We start from the raw sequence: 17,316 nt of genomic DNA on the forward strand, positions 1-17,316 counted from the left end.
CGCCCTTTGCTTGAGTTTTAAAAAGCCATATGACTTAAAAGAGAACCAACTGTATGTTTTCATCTTCTGCAAAGCATGTTGTGGTTTGGTTTGGCATGAGAGAAAAGTATGACATGTTGCTAATACAGAACCAGGTGAATGTTGTAAAATGCAAAAGAAATACTGCATTAAAAAAATAAAAATAAATTACTAATTATTGATGGGCATGAAAAGAATGGACATGAGAGGACCTAAGTATGCAAACCAAGTGTTCCCGCTGCTCAAAACAATGATCACTGAGTCTACAGTCCTCAAACTGTTTACTCTGAAGTAGTCCTGTTAAAATCGATGGTACTATTCTAGGATAGTCCATCTTCTTACAGCCTAGGTATACATACTCAGTATCACTTAATGTGGACTACTTATGTGTTATGATTGCTGTCATACTTTGTCAGGTTAGTTAAGGAATGATAAGAGGTAGACCTGGGACACAAGTTTCAGATCTGAAATTCATCCACATTTCTGAAGTGTAAGACCAGGATTTCAAAATTTCAGAGTTTGACATTTATTTTTGTGGCCTACTTTTAAAAATTGTGATAAATTGTAAAGCAGTGACTTGTACCAATATACCAAATCTATTACTTTTTGGTCCTTTCCCTCCTCTCTCAAAATCCAACAACAGACATAACTAGAGAATCAAATGAGTGGCTGACATCCCAACAAAGCACTGCAATGGGAGAAGCATCGGTGCTTCTGAAAAGTTCAACTAACTCAGCTCCACTGCTAGCTCAGCGGTGGGAGGGAATTTCAGTGATCTCCCTTTCCCCAGGAATTACTCTGTGCTACTTACAAACATGTCCCCAAGAGCCAAACAGCCCTCAGGGATATATTTTCGGGATACACAAAGGGCTTCCAGGGAAAGGGGAGGATAGTTGGAATCCCACACACTCACAATAGTACTGTTGCAGGAACTCTTTAGAAGCACTGGTGTTACACTAGTGCTTCTCCCGTTGCATCAGTGCTTCATTAGTCAGGATGTCAGCTGGTGTTCATAACTGTAAATACAAAACCAATGATGGTAGATATTCTGGATTAATTAATGCACAGTACAAGGGGCTGCACTTTTACCTACTTGATGGTTCATGACAATCTGGGAGGACAGAGCACTATGAGGTCATGATGCTGAACCATCCGCTTTCCAGGTATGATATGATACCATACCCAATGAAGATCAGTTGCTTCACAAGCATATCTGATAAGGCTCCTGATATAGGTGAATCCTGTTATCCGCAGGGGTTCCATTCTCCGCTACAACCGTGGATAATGGGGATTGTGGCAATGGGAATGTGGCGGGTGGTTAGGTTCCTGGAGGCTGGGAAATGGGCAAAAAAAACAGCAAAAAAGTGGGAGAAAGCAAAATCAAATGCCCTACTATGCTCCATGGGTCTCCAGCTGTCCAGGAATGCACCTCCTCATCCAAAATGCCCCATTTCCCCATGAAATATTATGGGAAAAGATGCTTTTTTTAACCAAATGAGCCACAAAATGGTCCCCCTTCACAAAATGGCAGCCTGAAATGACCTCCGAGTTCATTTCCAGCCATCCTGAAACTGCGGATACGTGGGTTTTAACCCTTTTGTATCTGTGGATAATGAGGTTAGGTAGCAATTAGGTGACCATGGATACACGGAACTGCAAATAGTGGTACCGCGATTAACAAGATTGACATGTACAGCCCATAAGCAGTTAGATAGTTGGGGCTCTACCAAGGGTGACCAGAGGCTCAGGTCAGACCAGGCTGTAGAGTATTGACTTAAAGCAATGCACCAGTAACTGAGAATGGTAATCACAGTTTTTCCTTGCGTTGTTCTGATGCATGGACAAACATGATTAACAGGGCAAATACTGAACATCATTTTAGATATGCAAGACATAAACACCTAATTGTCAGAACAAGAAAATTTACAAGAGTATGGTTTTTGCAGAGCCCAAGCAAAATGGCCTTTCTTATCAATTGAATGACAAGAAGAAGAATTAGCTCTGAGCGAGATAGATGGCATAAAAGTAGGAGACTAGCCACATGTTTGTTACAGTGTGTAGAATATTAATTGTCCAGAAAGTGAAATGTATAAAAAATAGGTAAAATCCCTACAATATTATACACTGAATTACAATTCCTCCTGCCAGGAAGGTTATAAATAATGGTTGATCTCCAGACTAACACTGTGCTAGCACAACACACAAGGATGCACAAGCTCAAGTTGGTCACACAGCTGAGCAAATGCTTGAAGTTGTGCAATCTCTTGTGTTCTCAGTCTACTTGTGTAAGCATTGTACTAGCACAAGAAGGATAGTGGATAGCTTTGCATCCTTCCCTGCAACTTTTATGGACCGAGGAATGGGTTTCGCAGAAGGAGGCATCCCATAGATTGTGCAAGCACACCATGCTGCACCAGCACAATACTAGGCACAACATTCTTGTACAGGTGCAATGTGTTTGCAGTAACACATTGTTTTAGTCTGGATGTCAGCCACTCTCTACAGTATCTGTATGACATGTTTAAAAAAAAAAAAAAAACCCCAAACAAACCAAAACAGAACCATTCTTAATCTTACTTAATAACACGATTAATTGTATGAATGCATAATGATCAGAATTGCCTGCTTAGCTGGTGTAAATTTAGGGCATAACCCATCAAGTACTGCTGCTGGGACATACATGCATTTTACAGGTGCATGTCCAAGGGGCTTACAACAGTTCTATCGGCATGGATGAAGGATGCTTAAGCCACCTGGAGACATGACACCTCTCAAAAGATACCATCCACCAATTTCTGAACAGAATGAAGCGCTTTAGCAACCACTCCATTTATTTCAATTGACCATCTAAAGGAGACTCAACCCTTCGTGGAACAGCAACTTAATTAGGATTTCTTTTTTTACCACATTGACATTTATGACCAACGGCAGCAGTGGCAGTGGAGAAGTATTTTGTTTAATTTGATTTCTTTTTAATCCCTGTGCCCTCCCCTTACCAATTTGACAGCAGTCACCCACCTTTAAAAAGAATTATTGCCTGACATTTCATGGAGCTTTACTGCTTGCTTGGAACAATGCAGTGAAACAGAAAGAATCTCCTCTCTCCTGTCATGACCCAGTTCTGGGCTTGTGCTTTTTTGATGAGTCTTTGATCTGCAGAGGGCCTCATAGGCTTGTTTCCCGGAGGAACATGGTGCCAATGTTGTAGGAAATCTTTCGCACTCTGGCAGATGTGACGGAGGACTTTGGCTGCTTCTGACCAGTTCTGACCTCCAGGAAATAACAAATCCCAGGGATTTCCTTTGGAAAGTTGTCTGGAAGCTCTTCACGGGACCGAGGGATGAAGATAAAGTTTTCTTCCTTTTTCAGAAGCCTAGGGAGAAAGACATAAGAAGAGGTCTTCACTGAGTTATGATTTTCAGTTGTGACATGGGCCTTTCTTAGGAAATTCAAGCAGATGTCTGAGGTTGAGAAAATTTCTTTCCCATCTCTCCAGAACTGTGGTTCCCAACCTTGGGGCCTCAGAAGCTGTTGGGCTGCAACTCTCAGATTTCCCAGCCAGTTCCCAGACACCCTAGTGTCCCTGAACATACACTATTACTTTCTTTCATTTATTTTATTTAATAACAGGGAGCCATCTTATGTATGCATTTATTTATATATATGTAAATTGCATTGGGAACTTTTTGTTGAAAAGCGGTATACAAACATTTGTCGTATCTGTATTTACCACCATATATAAAATCTCAAGGCATTTTACAATTTAAACCAAACAACTAAAACCCCCAAACCACCTAAAACAAATTAAAATTACCATCAATAAAACTTCAAAATATCATAAACTAAAAACCTGATAAAACAGGTGTGTTTTCAAAAGTAATGTAAAGACAACCAGAGATGTGGAGAATCTCGTTTCATTTGGGAGTGTGTTCCGGAGTGTATTCTGGGGCAGCCCTAGAGAAGCTCCAGTTTTGGGTCATCACCAAACGAACTGATGGTAACTGCAATTGGACTCTCCTGATGAACATAATAGGCAGTGAGGTTCATGAAGAACTGTCAGGTTTGGAAAAGAAAATTTTGTCCCTTCCACAACACTGACCCCAAGCACAGAGACTGGGAGAAAATAGCAATCATTGGCATCCACAGGAATTTTCCTGGGGTGATGGGACAGCAGATATAGCTGGGCCAGGTGCAGAGCATCTCCGCCTCTAGTTTCCCCTGCCCGCTGCCGCTTTCTTTCCCAGCCCACCCGCCGCCACTTTCTTCCTCCGCCTGCCCTCCTGCCTGCCGTTTTCTCCCCCCACCCACCCCACCCGCCATTTTCTCCCCCCACCTGCCCCTGCCGCCATTTTTTCCCGCCCGCCCCCTAAACTTGCCATTTTGTCCCCCCACTGCCACCATTTTGTCCCTGCTATTGCCATTTTGTCCCCCCACCTCTGTTTTGTTTCCTGCCTGGCCTCTGGCTCTGCTGCTTTCCTCTTCCCCTGCTGGCAGCTTGCTCGCGAACTCTCGCAAGAGCTACCACACATGGGATTAGCAACGGGTATGCCTAGGAGAGAGAAAATATAGACACACACACACACACGCACAAAAATGTGTAAATTGTTCCACATTAATCCGTGGGGAGTGGGCAACTGCCCCCTTTCTCCTCCCTGCTGGAAGTCCATGATAGTAATGATTCACTTATGTAGGAGAAAGTAAAACAGTGCACTCTGGGATACCACTTGGCAAGGTAGCTAAATTGGCCCCCATCTCTGGTGCCTGCAACCATTGGGAATCAAGCCTGGTGCTAACTGGTCCCCATCCTGCTGACATGTTGCAAACTGGTGCATGCACACATGCACTCACACAGTTTCCAAATGGCACCTTCTACATGTGCCAATGGGCCTACTCGCTAGAGAAAATATTACTCAACATGTGTAGTAAGTACGTTAGTCTGGCCTTCTATGATGAAAACCATGACTTTCTGAAGGGCATTAGTCTAAACTTATTTGTGGTCAGGAAATGTCTTTCAGACTTCCAGCTGGCTCTGCAGAAATAAAAGACAGATAAAACATTTTACTGCTTTGTAAAATATGATAGAATATTCCCTTATTTGCACCGGAGAAAATCCAGTTGAATGTTATTGAAAGAAATATGGGCTGCTGTAGAGTGAAGATGATGTGACACAGTGATAGGAAAAGCAAATTTATTAACCGAAGGCAAGGCTGTTAGATTCTTCCAATCAACAACAGATTTATGTTATTTTTTCTCAGCTGACTCATACAAAGCAGTAGCTCCAATCTATCTTCGAGCTTGAGGAGGAGAGCTGTGGTGATCCTCAGATAAGGCTTATACCCATTCAGATTTACTATTTATCTGTTTATTTCAGATTTACTACTGTTTGTTTTAAATGTGAAGACATGATACTGCAGAACTCAATGAAGTATGTCAATTTAACTTGGAAAAATACCCAGGGACAAACTATGCAGAAATCAGAAGTAAAAAGTATCACTTCCATGTATATGGGCCGGGTGTCCAGTTTTCTAACAACTAGAGCTCTTATTCAGATTTTCTGGTTAAAGGGCATAATTTTTATTTATTTAGAAGGCTTATATACTGCTTTTCAGTAACAACAAAAAGAAAAACATTTTTACCGTGGCTTCCATAGCAAAAGAAATGTAACAAAAAATTGGCTCCCTGTCTCAAAGAGTTCCCAGGTTCCAAAGAGTTCTCAATTATTTTTTAAATTGAATTATTATTCAATTTAAATTTATTATTTTTTCATGAATTACATCATAATGGTTGTCATGATCATAGTGATCCACCAATCAGACCAGAGCTGCATTCAGGCAGGGGGGCCTTCAGTTTAGTTGCCTCACAGTTTGGTGCACAAAGAGGGAGAACGGGAATCCATTTTTATTTTTCTCCACTCTCTGCAAAAAGAGCTGTTCATTGCAAGAAAAATGTCCATGAAGTAGTTATCTGGAAACTTCTTTAGGACTAGATAAGAATATTAATTGCATCTTGCTTATAATATTATTAATATACTAGTTGGGCCAGGAACAGATTATCTGTGCCTCTAGTTGCCTCAGCCATTATCTCTCCCCTACCCCTGCTTATTTTCCTGGCTGGCCAGCCAGCCATCCGGCTGCCCACCCTGCCGCTGGCCACCTCGGCCCACCAACTCACTGCTTCCACTGGCTGGTCAGCCCGACACCACCCACCCACTCCTGCTGTCTTCTCACCCGCCTGGCCGCACTTCTTGCCGGCCAGCTGGCAGGCCAGCTGCTTCCTCCTGCCCGCCAGCCACACTTTTTCCAGCCAGCCGTCTGGCTACCTCTGCCCTCTGGCCACCTCCTCCTGTTGGCCTCCTCCTCCCGGTGGCCAGCTGCGCTTTCCCTCGCCGGCCAGCTGGCCTGCCACCTTCTCCAGCCCGCCACTTACTCCTGCTGGCCGGCCGTGCTTTTTCTTGCCAGCTGGCTGCCTCCTCTAGCCTACCGTCATCACTGTTTTCTCCCCTGTGCCCGTCGCTACCCCCCCCCCCGACAGCTGCTCGCAAACTCTTGCGAGAGCTGCCATGCATGGGATTAGCAATGGGTACATTTAAGATATTTATATATAAAGAAGATATTATAGGACTTTTCTTTCAATACTTTTAACAAAGGATTTTGTTCCCTGAGGGATGTGTATTTGTGAATCAACTGATACATGTTTAAACAATAGATATGACAGCTGGTGATTCTCCTCTTTGTTAAGTTTTAATTATTTGTTTTATACTTTACATATAAACTGCAATGGATCATTAGATAGCTGTCATTGAATAATAGCACTTTTGATGTTTGTTTGGGATGGTAAAAAAGTATCTCTCGATGAAACTAGCAGTGCATTTGATATGACTGATGTAGAAATAGGCATTGGTTATTTTCTTTTGTTTCATTCGACTTTTATGGCTCTAAGTATCCCCACCCCACAGAATAATAACATTCTAATTATAAATATAAATGTTAAAAATGACAATTGCTTTTGAATTGTCACCTTTAATGCATTTTATGGTTGTGGTTCCTGGCTTTGTTTAATGAGGAAGATGGCCCCCTGATCCAAAGCATTTAAGATCTTGACAAGCGCTTTCAAAATGCAATATTAAGTAGACTAAAATTTGGATTGTCGTTCTGTTCACCATCTACATATTAATTTTCCTGGATCCAGAAGTGATTTCTTTTAGTGCCTTTATCTCCAAATGGCAATCGCTAACAATTGTGTGACCACTGGCAGGGGTGTTATGAACTGTGGTTACTCCCAATCCATCTTTTGAGTACCAACATTGAGGTGAACACAAAGGGAACATAATTAAGCAAAATGAAGAGTAGGCAATGATGAAGCACATTTCTAATGTCAGAAGTTTCACCTCAGTTAGAACACATTCGTTGACTTCTAGAAACAATATTCAGTTGCTACAGCTAGTCAGTTCACTTCCATATTCTGAATTTTATGTATTTAATTATTTTTAATAAAACTTTTAGCCTGCTTATTGACTTACAGATCTCCAAAGCCGCTAACTTATGGACATACAAAGGAATAATCAATGAAGCAATGATAAAACTGCAGCAATGTATGCATAATATTTAACAACAACAACAACAACAAATCAAAGGAATAGAAGAACAGTAATTTAGAATTCAGTTACAGGCCGGGGGAAATAGTGCTGAAATGATATCTGAGTAGGCACCAGGAAATTCTCTCTGTGGGAAGCATCACAAAGGCTTAGCACCACACCTGAGAAGGCCAACCAGCACCCACCTCACCTTTGAAGTCTGAGGCACCCAGAGAGGGACTCTGATGAACTGAACCTACAGGCAGGATGATGTGGGAAAAGAAGCCCCTTCAGGAAACTGGGTCCCAAGCTGTGTAGCACCAGAAATTGTTCCCTGCTAACTCAGCTAAGAGGGGCCTTTTTAATGTGGTGATTTTCTTTATTTAGCAGGGGGAGAGCAACTAGCCCTCTCCATCCCCAGCACAGCATCCCTCCAGTGGCTGTTGCTGGTGTCTATCTTATGTTTCTTTTTAATATTGTGACTCCTTTGGGGCCAGGAAGCCATTTAATTTATTATATCTATGTAAACCACTTTTGGAAATTTTGTTGAAAAGCAGCATATAAATATTTGTCATATTCATATTTGTAATTATGTGAAATATTTTGTTGCTTTGCTCTCATGTTTAGTATGGCCCCACATGAACTTTAAGGAGATTTTACAATAGTGTCAAAAGAAAGGCTGCTGAAATATTCCAATAAATAAAGCTAATAAACTAAGCCTGGACTGTATAAACATGAGATCTTTTTTAAAAAAAAATCCAGAACATTTTAAAATAGTCTTATAAGAAAAGCTGCTGAAATATTTTGATATATATATATATATTTAAAGGCAATGGACTACAAGAAAACCTGGAATGCATAAATATGAAATATGTTCTTAAAAATAAATAAATTCCGGAATATTTATTTTATTTATTTATTTGATTTCTATACTGCTCTTCCAAAAAATGGCTCAGGGCGGTTTACAGAGAGAAATAATAAGTAAATGAGATGGATTCCTGTCCCCAAAGGGCTCACAATCTAAAAAGAAACATAAGATAGATACCAGCAACAGTCACTGGAGGTACTGTGCTGGGGGTGGATAGGGCATATTTGCATCATAAGAAAACAAATAGCTCAGGGCTATGTAGAAGTGTAATATTCCTTTTGTGAAGTAGGTGGAACTCGGCCAATGTTTCCTTCATAGATTGCTGACAGATGAATGCAGCATAGTAGTAAAATCCGTTCTCTATAATTAGCAAGCAGGGCTGAGACATCCCTCTCTGGTCCATTTATCTTCTACCCATCCTGCCCTCCACCTTTACTACTGAGCATCTATGCAGGTTTGCATCACCGTGTTTGCCTGTCTGCAAGACCAGCCAAGATTCAGGTAGGCAATTAGACCTCCAATCTGTTTTCTGCTTCTCCTCCTCACAGATCCAATTTAAATGTTCCTCTCTTCACAATTCTTCCCTCCGTTTAAATCCCTGCTCTCCTCGAGATTCTGTTCTGGCCAGTTTCTCCTCAATCTAAGACTTTCCCCCACCACATTCAGTAACCACACTGGAATAAAAGGATGTATTCGTGTCCTTTCCTGAAGTGAAAACAAGAACCCATCAGGAGCCATAGGATGGGCTGAACACCTGTGCTTTGTATGTGACAGCTGTTTCGCACTCCCCCACCATGAAGAGAAAGACGTGCATACAAAGCTTCATATGGCACTGTTGTGCAGAAGCAAGATGAATGTGGAGTGTGTTGTCACTCTTCACATCTGTGCCCTTCTCTGTGTGGTGGTGGTGGTGGAAGATGAAGTTGAATAGAAGCTATGGCTTCTTTTTAATTTCCGTGGAATTTGAATGTTTCTCTCTTCACAATTCCTCCCTCAGGTTAAGTCCCTGCTCTCCTCAAGGCAATAACAGTTGTCTGTTATTTAACAGTGAACAGTTCTCCACAGTCAAAGACTGTTTCTACCACAACGAGCAACCACGCTGGAACAAAAGGATTTCTTCTTGTCCTTTCCTGAAGCAAACTTAAATAGAAGCTAAACTGAAGGTATCAAACTGTCCTATATGCAGCTTTTTTTGCATTTAATTTAATACTTTTCCTTCAGGAAAATACTAAAGATAATCTTTATGGCTGCAGTGGAGTGGTCTTCCTTCCTTCTCTACCTCTCTCCCTTCTGTCCTAAATGTCTTTTAAATTGTTTTGTTTTGTATTTTGTATTCCACCTCCCCCCCACACTTTTTTTTGTCTGTTATGGTTTAATTTGTTGTGTGTTTTTATTTCATGTTTTAATGTTATGGTGTAAGCCTCCCAGAGAATAATTTGTTATGGGGCAGCTAACAAATAAAGATGACGATGATGACGACGATGATGAATGTACAGCAGTTTAAAAACATCAAATTTAAAAACGTACAATTAAACATATAATTAAATTATCAATAGAACATAGGAAGCTGCCATGTACTGAGTCAGACCATTGGTCTATCTAGCTCAGTATTGTTTTCACAGACTGGCAGCAGCTTCTCCAAGGCTGCAGGCAGGACTCTCGCTCAGCCCTATCTTGGAGAAGCCAGGGAGGGAACTTGAAACCTAGTTGCTCTAGACCAAGATGCTCTAGACAAGACCAGCAGCAAACATTAAAATCATCAGATAGCAACAAAGCAGTTAAAGGCCAAATGCCCAGGTGAATAGGGGCATCTTCAAGTGTCTCCACAGGCTCTGTTTCATGGCTCCCCAAATGCCTGCATGCAAAGCAGAGCTCTCCCAACTTTAGAGGCAGACGGTAGTGGAGGCGGGAGGCTCAGATTGAGGACAAACTGGTTGGGTAGAGATAAGGATGGTAAAAGGAGGCAGACTGAGGGAAGGGTAGACACCGATTTGAGGTGATTAGACAGAAAAGAGAGACTGACGATTTCACCACCTGCCTTTATTTTATCTGGGTTGCTGCTGCAGTCCAAAGTCCTTTCAGTCAAGATAAGGAGTGAGGAAATGAATCTTATTTTTTGAAACAGACCCTGATTTGGAATTAAAGCATATCTTAGGGAAGTCAGTACCAGTGTTGCTTCATTCACACTGACTATAAGCCCCTTCACATGTTATGTTCAACACTCATACGAGTGTACTGTGTACCAAGGTCCAGAGCTGTACCCAGGTAGTCATTCACACATTATGTTGAATGCAGGTACAGACGTACACCTCCTGTCTGTTCCATTCATTTGAAGGGCCTGTTTCCAAGTTCACTTTTAAAATGAACTCATGTACAGTCATTCACACAAGCACATGTACAAGTATATAGACATCTGTACATCTGTGTGTCATTCACACAAGCACATGTACAAGTATATAGACATCTGTATATAGACATCTGGGCTTCTATCTGCATATAATATAATCAGAACTCTTATGTCACATTCCTGGTTGAATAAGGTGTCCTTTCTTAGATTTGGTAATGCATATGATAAGTTCCAATCTAGGTTTGAATTCTGGAACCAGAAATTAATTGAGTATCTCTTCAACTATTCTTTTTATTTATTCATACCTATGTAAACCGCGTTGGGAACTTTTCTTGAAAAGCAGTATATAAATATTATTCGTATTCATATTCCCACCCCTGCCGCAACACAGGCTATTTTCCACTTTCTTTTGTGAACCACAACATCATATTACCTGTGCTAGATGAGCGTTAGCATGAGAAGAACACTCAGAATAAACTGTAAGCGTGTATTTTTGTTTAAAACGCTTATGGAAAGGCTCTTCTATGCCAGTTAAAAGGGAACATAGCTCTGAAAACCTCAACAGGTAAACATTTCAGCTCACTTTTTCTTACTGAATTGCAAAATTAAATTAGGAAAGAGAAGTTGTGCTTAAAAGTGAATGCATTATAGTATACAAGGCTGTATTAATAAATAAAATAAAGTCTTCTTCTTCTTCCTTCTTCTTCTTCCTTCTCCTCCTTCTTCCTCCTTCCTTCTCCTTCTTCTTCACTTGTTAGCAGCCCCATAACAAATTGTTCTCTGGGTGGCTCACAACACATCAAAAAAATCCAATAAAACACATAAAACATGTAGGGGTGTGCAATTTGGGGTTTTGGTGATTCGGTTCGGGACCCGAACCGAATCACTCCCATTCTGTTCTGTGCCTGAATATGGGCTACCCGAATCACCCCTGATTCGGTTCGGATTCGGATTAAATCCGAATCTGAATCCGGTTAAAAAACGGGTCTCAGGGGTAAAATAGTGGTGTGGTGTGGTAGTGCCCAATGGGTGGAGGCTACCACCCAAATTTCAGGGGGATTGGGCAATGGGCTGATTTTTGGTGAATTTTTGAAGTTTTAGTGTCTTTGGGGCAGATAGGGGGCATAACGTGGGATCTGGGTCAAAAGAGTGGGGTGGTAGTGACTAATGGGTGGAGCTTACCACCCCAATTGCAGAGGGATTGGGCAAAGGGCTGATTTTTGGTGAATTTCTGAAGTTTACGCATCTTTAAGGTTTCCCCCCATGAAGGGTGTGTTGCTTCACATCGGGGGGGGGGGGGGAAGGGGTGTCCTAGTTCCAGGTGGGGTTGGTCGTAGTGCCAGGTAGGGGCAAGGAAGCTACCTGAATTTTTTCAAAGGATTTGGGCAGAGGGCTGATTTTTGGCGAATTGTTGAAGTTCACGCGTCTTTAAGGTTTTTCCTCATAAGTTATAATGGAGCTTTCAGCAGCCCCATAAGTGCACTTGGGGTGTGCTAGGGTGGCCCAGAGAGAGTGGTGGTGTACTGCACATAGGGTGCCAACCACCCCCATGGGTTTCTAACCCATGGGGTACAGGGTTCTGTTGTTTCAGAGGTTTTCTGAGTGTGGATTCTATGATAGCAAATTAGAGTGGATTCGTGGTGTCTCATTGAAAATCTCATTTGCTATCGTAGAATCCACACTCAGAAAACCTCAGAAACAACAGAACCCTGTACCCCATGGGTTAGAAACCCATGGGGGTTGGCACCCTATGTGCACTACACCACCACTCGCTCTGGGCCACCCCAGCACCCCCTAAGTGCACTTATGGGGCTGATGAAAGCTCCATTATAACTTATGAGGAAAAACCTTAAAGACACGAAAACTTCAACAATTAACCAAAAATCAGCCCTCTGCCCAAATCCTTTGAAAAAATTCAGGTAGCTTCCTTGCCCCAACCCGGCACTACCACCAACTCCACCCCACTCTAGGACACCCCTTTCCCCCCCGACGTGAAGCGATACACCCTTCATGGGGAAAACCTTAAAGACGCGTAAACTTCAGAAATTCACCAAAAATCAGCCCTCTGCCCAATCACTCTGCAATTGGGGTGGTAGCCTCCACCCATTAGGCACTACCACCCCACCCCACCCTTTTGGCACAGATCCCACGTTATGCCCCTATCTGCCCCAAAGACACTAAAACTTCAGAAATTCACCAAAAATCAGCCCTTTGCCCAATCCCTCTGCAATTGGGGTGGTAACCTCCACCCATTAGGAACTACCACCCCACCCCACTATTTTGCCCCTGGCACCCGAAATTCAAGCAGACGTCACATCCAACCTTTTTGCATTGAAGTCAATGGGATGCAAAAAGGCGGGAAATTCAAATAGACATCATAGCTCAAAACGGATGGGGGGAAAGAAGGCAAAAAAATGGAGGTCTGAATCACCCGAATTTTCAGGCCCGAAATTCGGGTGATTCGACTCGTGCCCGAAATTTCTCGGATCTTTTCGTGGGTGATTCGGTTCGGCCCCGAATCAGCCGAAATTCGCTGTTTCGGGCACAGATCGTTCTGTGCCCAAAACGTTTTGCACATCCCTAAAAACAAGACAAAGATCACAACAAAAAATGTAAAATACAATACAAAATAATTTTAAAACATTGTTTTTAAAAATATATTTAAAACAAGCCTGAGTGAACAGAAAGCTCTTCGCCTGGCATCTAAAAGAACAAACTGATGGTGTGAGGAGAACCTCACTGGGGAGGCTATTCCATAAATGGGGTGCTGCCATTGAAAAGGCTCTCTCCCTAGTAGCCGCTCGCTTCGCCTCTTTTGACAGGGACATTCAGATCAGGGCCTCCAAAGAAAATCCTAAGGTCCAAGCAGGGACATATCGGACAAGGCACTCTCTCTGGTCCCAAGCCATTTAGGGCATTCTGAATTGGGCCTGGAAATGGACTGGGTTAATTGTGTTTTAGATCTGGAATGGTTAGCTCAACTGTTCTCTCAGAGGAGAGCTGGTCTTGTCATAGCAAGCATGACTTGTCCCCTTAGCTAAGCAGGGTCCATCCTAGTTGCATTTGAATGGGAGACCACCTGTGAGCACTGTAAGATATTCCCCTCAGGGGATGGAGCCACTGGCATCTCCAAGATAGGGCTGAGAGAGATTCCTGCCTGCAACCTTGGAGAAGCCGCTACCAGTCTGTGAAAACAATATTGAGCCAGATAGACCAATAGTCTGACTCAGTAGATGGCAGCTTCCTATGTTCCTAAATACCATGCAGGGTAAAGCAGATGCTTGCATCATCACCCATTCTGGTAGCGGGTGGTATACAAACTGCCTAGAGACTTTGGAGGTAGGTGGTATACAAATATGTCAAACAAACAAGCAAACAAACAAATCACTTGTGTCCGTGTGTGTGTGTGTGTGTGTGTGTGTGTGTGTGTGTGAAAATGCCATCAATGGTGCTGCAGAACAGGGCAGCTTTTGCTCTGTCGTAAAGTTGCACAACCACATTTGTGCAACACAGTGCCGGGTGCCACATCATGCAACTTTATGCAACTTCGTGCAACTTTATGTTGTAACAGAACTTCCCTGTTCCACAACACCATCAGGAGTGTTCACACACATGTAGGGGTGTCGGCAATGCTGCAGCTGCCCGAGTTGCCCTGTACGGTATGTGAGACTGTTTATCCACCAATGAATCAGAAGCAGAACATCAGGAGCTGTGTCTGAGCCACAGACACGGTTTTCCAGCTCTGTTTTCAAGAGAGGATAACATGAGCTTTCCAGTAATATAGCTGAAGAAACAGCCCTTGGCTAAAGGAAAAATAAAACACCATTTCCCCCCACTCACAATTCTACAAGGGTCCTTATTTTCCCGACAAGATACCAATAAAGCCTCTTTTTTGTTCAAAAGAATTTCCAGCAGGTTTTATTTCTAAAGCTAGTTGAGGGAAAGAATCTTTCATTCAACTGTAAAAGGAGCTTAAAGCGCAGTTTCTGTTGCTGGTTTGGTGCAGTAGAGGATTTCTTGCCACTGAAAAACACAGTCGATATGCTATCCATATAAAAGGCAAACAGACCATCAAAGACCGTGAGTGGCTCACACAAACACTGTGCCAAATACAGAAATGCACAAGCTACATCAAGAGGAGCAGCGTGGGATAAATAAGCAAATATCTGCTTGGGGATTAGTTGAGTTGGCACCTACTGTCCCTGCCAGGCACCTTGCAGTTCTCAAAGTATTATGCTGAGTCCGAGTAAGACTGGAGGCTCCTTCAGCTTGATAGCAAAAATCCATTCCTTCAGCTGTAAAAATTATATGGGAGCTTACATTTTTGCATAAAACCATCCTAATCCTTCAGTGTGTTTTGAATGAACCACATTGCTTCAGAGGATGGATATACAACCTCAGCAACCTATAAATGTGTTTACCAAATGCTCTGACACCAAACACACTTTCCCCTGCTTTTTCTAAAAACGGACCTATTATTGTTGCTTCTCTTTTTCTTTTCTTTTTAAAAGTGCAATTCAATAACTCAAAATAATTCAAAAATTAAAAAAATAATAATTCAATTCAATGGAAATAATACATATTTCAAAAGAAAATATATCTAATTTTTATTTTTATTTTATTTTCATACGACAGGCAAAGCCCCTCCATCGGCCTGAGGAGGACCAATAGCCGATATAGCCCAACCCCTATGATACCTTTTTCTTCTTTTTTAGATTGTGAGCCCCTTGGAAACAGGATTGTTATTAATTAATTATTAATTATTACTATTATTTTACATTTATATCCCGCTCTTCCTCCGAGGAGCTCAGAGGGGTGTAAAGTAAAGTGTGCCATCAAGTTGATTTTGACTCCTGGTGCCCACAGAGCCCTGTGGTTTTCTTTGGTAGAATACAGAAGGAGTTTACCTTTGCCATGCTTATTTTTATTTTTATTTTATTAAACAAACAGTACCCACATATAAGCCTATGGGATAGAGCAGGCTATAAACCTAACAAATAAATGCTTCCCCCTCCCATAACCAAATGAAATGACAGACTGACACACTGCACAGTGTGCTTGGGTGGAAAAGCACTCCATGTGAATAAACCTGCATCAGTGCAGTTGTAAAACAGAGCACCTCTGCTCCATCTTAAAGTTGCGCAAACACCCAATGGACATCGTGTTACGCAACTGCATTTGCGCTGCTTTAAGACTGAGCAGAACTACCCAGTTCTGCAACAGTGCCATGGGGGTTTACAGACACGCAGCAGCAGAGGTGGTGATTTATTGCCCGTGTATTGCTGTGGAGTATATGGGTAACATAAGAAATAAAAGGGAGCCACTTTTCTCCCAAATTGGTTAAGAGTGCCTCTGTGAACACTGAGTTGGATTTCAACTTATCACTATACTTGATTCCAGTCTTCCAGGATTGGAGAGTTGTGCTCATACAAAAACACCTTCCACTTGCAGAAGACCCGCATGTGAGCCATATCATTTTCACCCAACATTTGAAATTGATTGATTTATCATATTTTTATATCACCTGATATGTACATCTCTAGGTGGGGTACAAAATTTAAAAACAATATAAAAAGTCACAGATTAAAATCCACAAAACACAAGTCCATATAAGCCCATAGGCGTATATGTGGGTACCGTTTGTTTAATAAAATAAAAATAAATAACTTATTTAATATTTCTCTTTGTAAACCACCCTGAGCTATTTTTGGAGGGGCGGTATAGAATAGAATAGAATAGAATAGAATAGAATAGAATAGAATAGAATAAATCTGCAATAGCCCCAATATGATGTGCCACATCAGTGCCATACCACTGTATACCACGTCAGTCATTTATTACTAATAATTCAGATTTGTCTCTGTGCTGTGCTTGAACTCCCAGGAGCATAGGATCTAAGTGACAGAACCACGCCATACCACCTTGAAGTGGGGGGGGCCCCGCAAATCTGGGAGCCCCTGCCTCAGAAAAAAGGAAGGGAGGGAGTTATCAAGCATCTCCTCCTCCTTGGCTTTCTCTTCTCTATGGAGAGAAGCCACCAGTCTTCCTTCTCCATTGGTCCTTCCCCTCAGATTTGATTGCAATAATGAGAGGTTTTAGTAATGGGGTAAAAAAAGAAGAGAGACCCAGCCATTGTTGCATTGTTCATTGTTGCATTGTTCGGTTGCAAATTAACCAACAATATTGGGATTGGAGTAGAATAAATCATAAATATACATGTGTCACAATTAACCCTGATTGAATGCCTCCATTACTCAAAGCACTCAGCCTTGGCTATTTCCAAAAACAAAGTATTGCAAGTAGTAACGCCAGCATTATTAATGATATTTATCATCCATCTAATATCATTAGTCTAGCTCTGACATTTAATAAAGCCAGATTGGTCTGAGTCAATATAGCAACTTATGGCATTATTAAGTCTGCTAGCTAATATGCTAGTTAGAACATATATATTTAATCAAGACATTGGCCTGTATGTTTCAACCTCTGTTGACTCCTTTCTTTTGGAGA

At 41.9% G+C, this 17,316-nt stretch overlaps 1 protein-coding gene across 3 annotated transcripts in view; it reads right to left on the reverse strand.

Annotated features, from left to right (window-relative positions):
- The window catches only part of GUCY1A2 (guanylate cyclase 1 soluble subunit alpha 2), a 237,455-nt gene that overhangs the window by 26,525 nt on the left and 193,614 nt on the right, over positions 1–17,316 (reverse strand). Inside the window, exon 8 of one of the 3 annotated variants that reach the window (XR_008319186.1) lies at positions 3,037–3,391. The exons of 1 other annotated variant lie outside the window; for it this stretch is intronic. Coding sequence is in view for 1 of the 2 variants with exons in the window: in XM_053307939.1 (XP_053163914.1) it covers positions 3,184–3,391 (208 nt within the window). In the remaining variant the exon portion in view is untranslated. Of the gene's footprint in view, positions 3,392–17,316 lie in introns of all 3 variants that reach the window. One more of the 3 variants, XM_053307939.1, reaches the window with a different exon arrangement.

This window comes from Hemicordylus capensis, chromosome 3 (genome assembly GCF_027244095.1).
Source record: "Hemicordylus capensis ecotype Gifberg chromosome 3, rHemCap1.1.pri, whole genome shotgun sequence".
In the NCBI taxonomy this organism is placed as follows: domain Eukaryota; kingdom Metazoa; phylum Chordata; class Lepidosauria; order Squamata; family Cordylidae; genus Hemicordylus; species Hemicordylus capensis.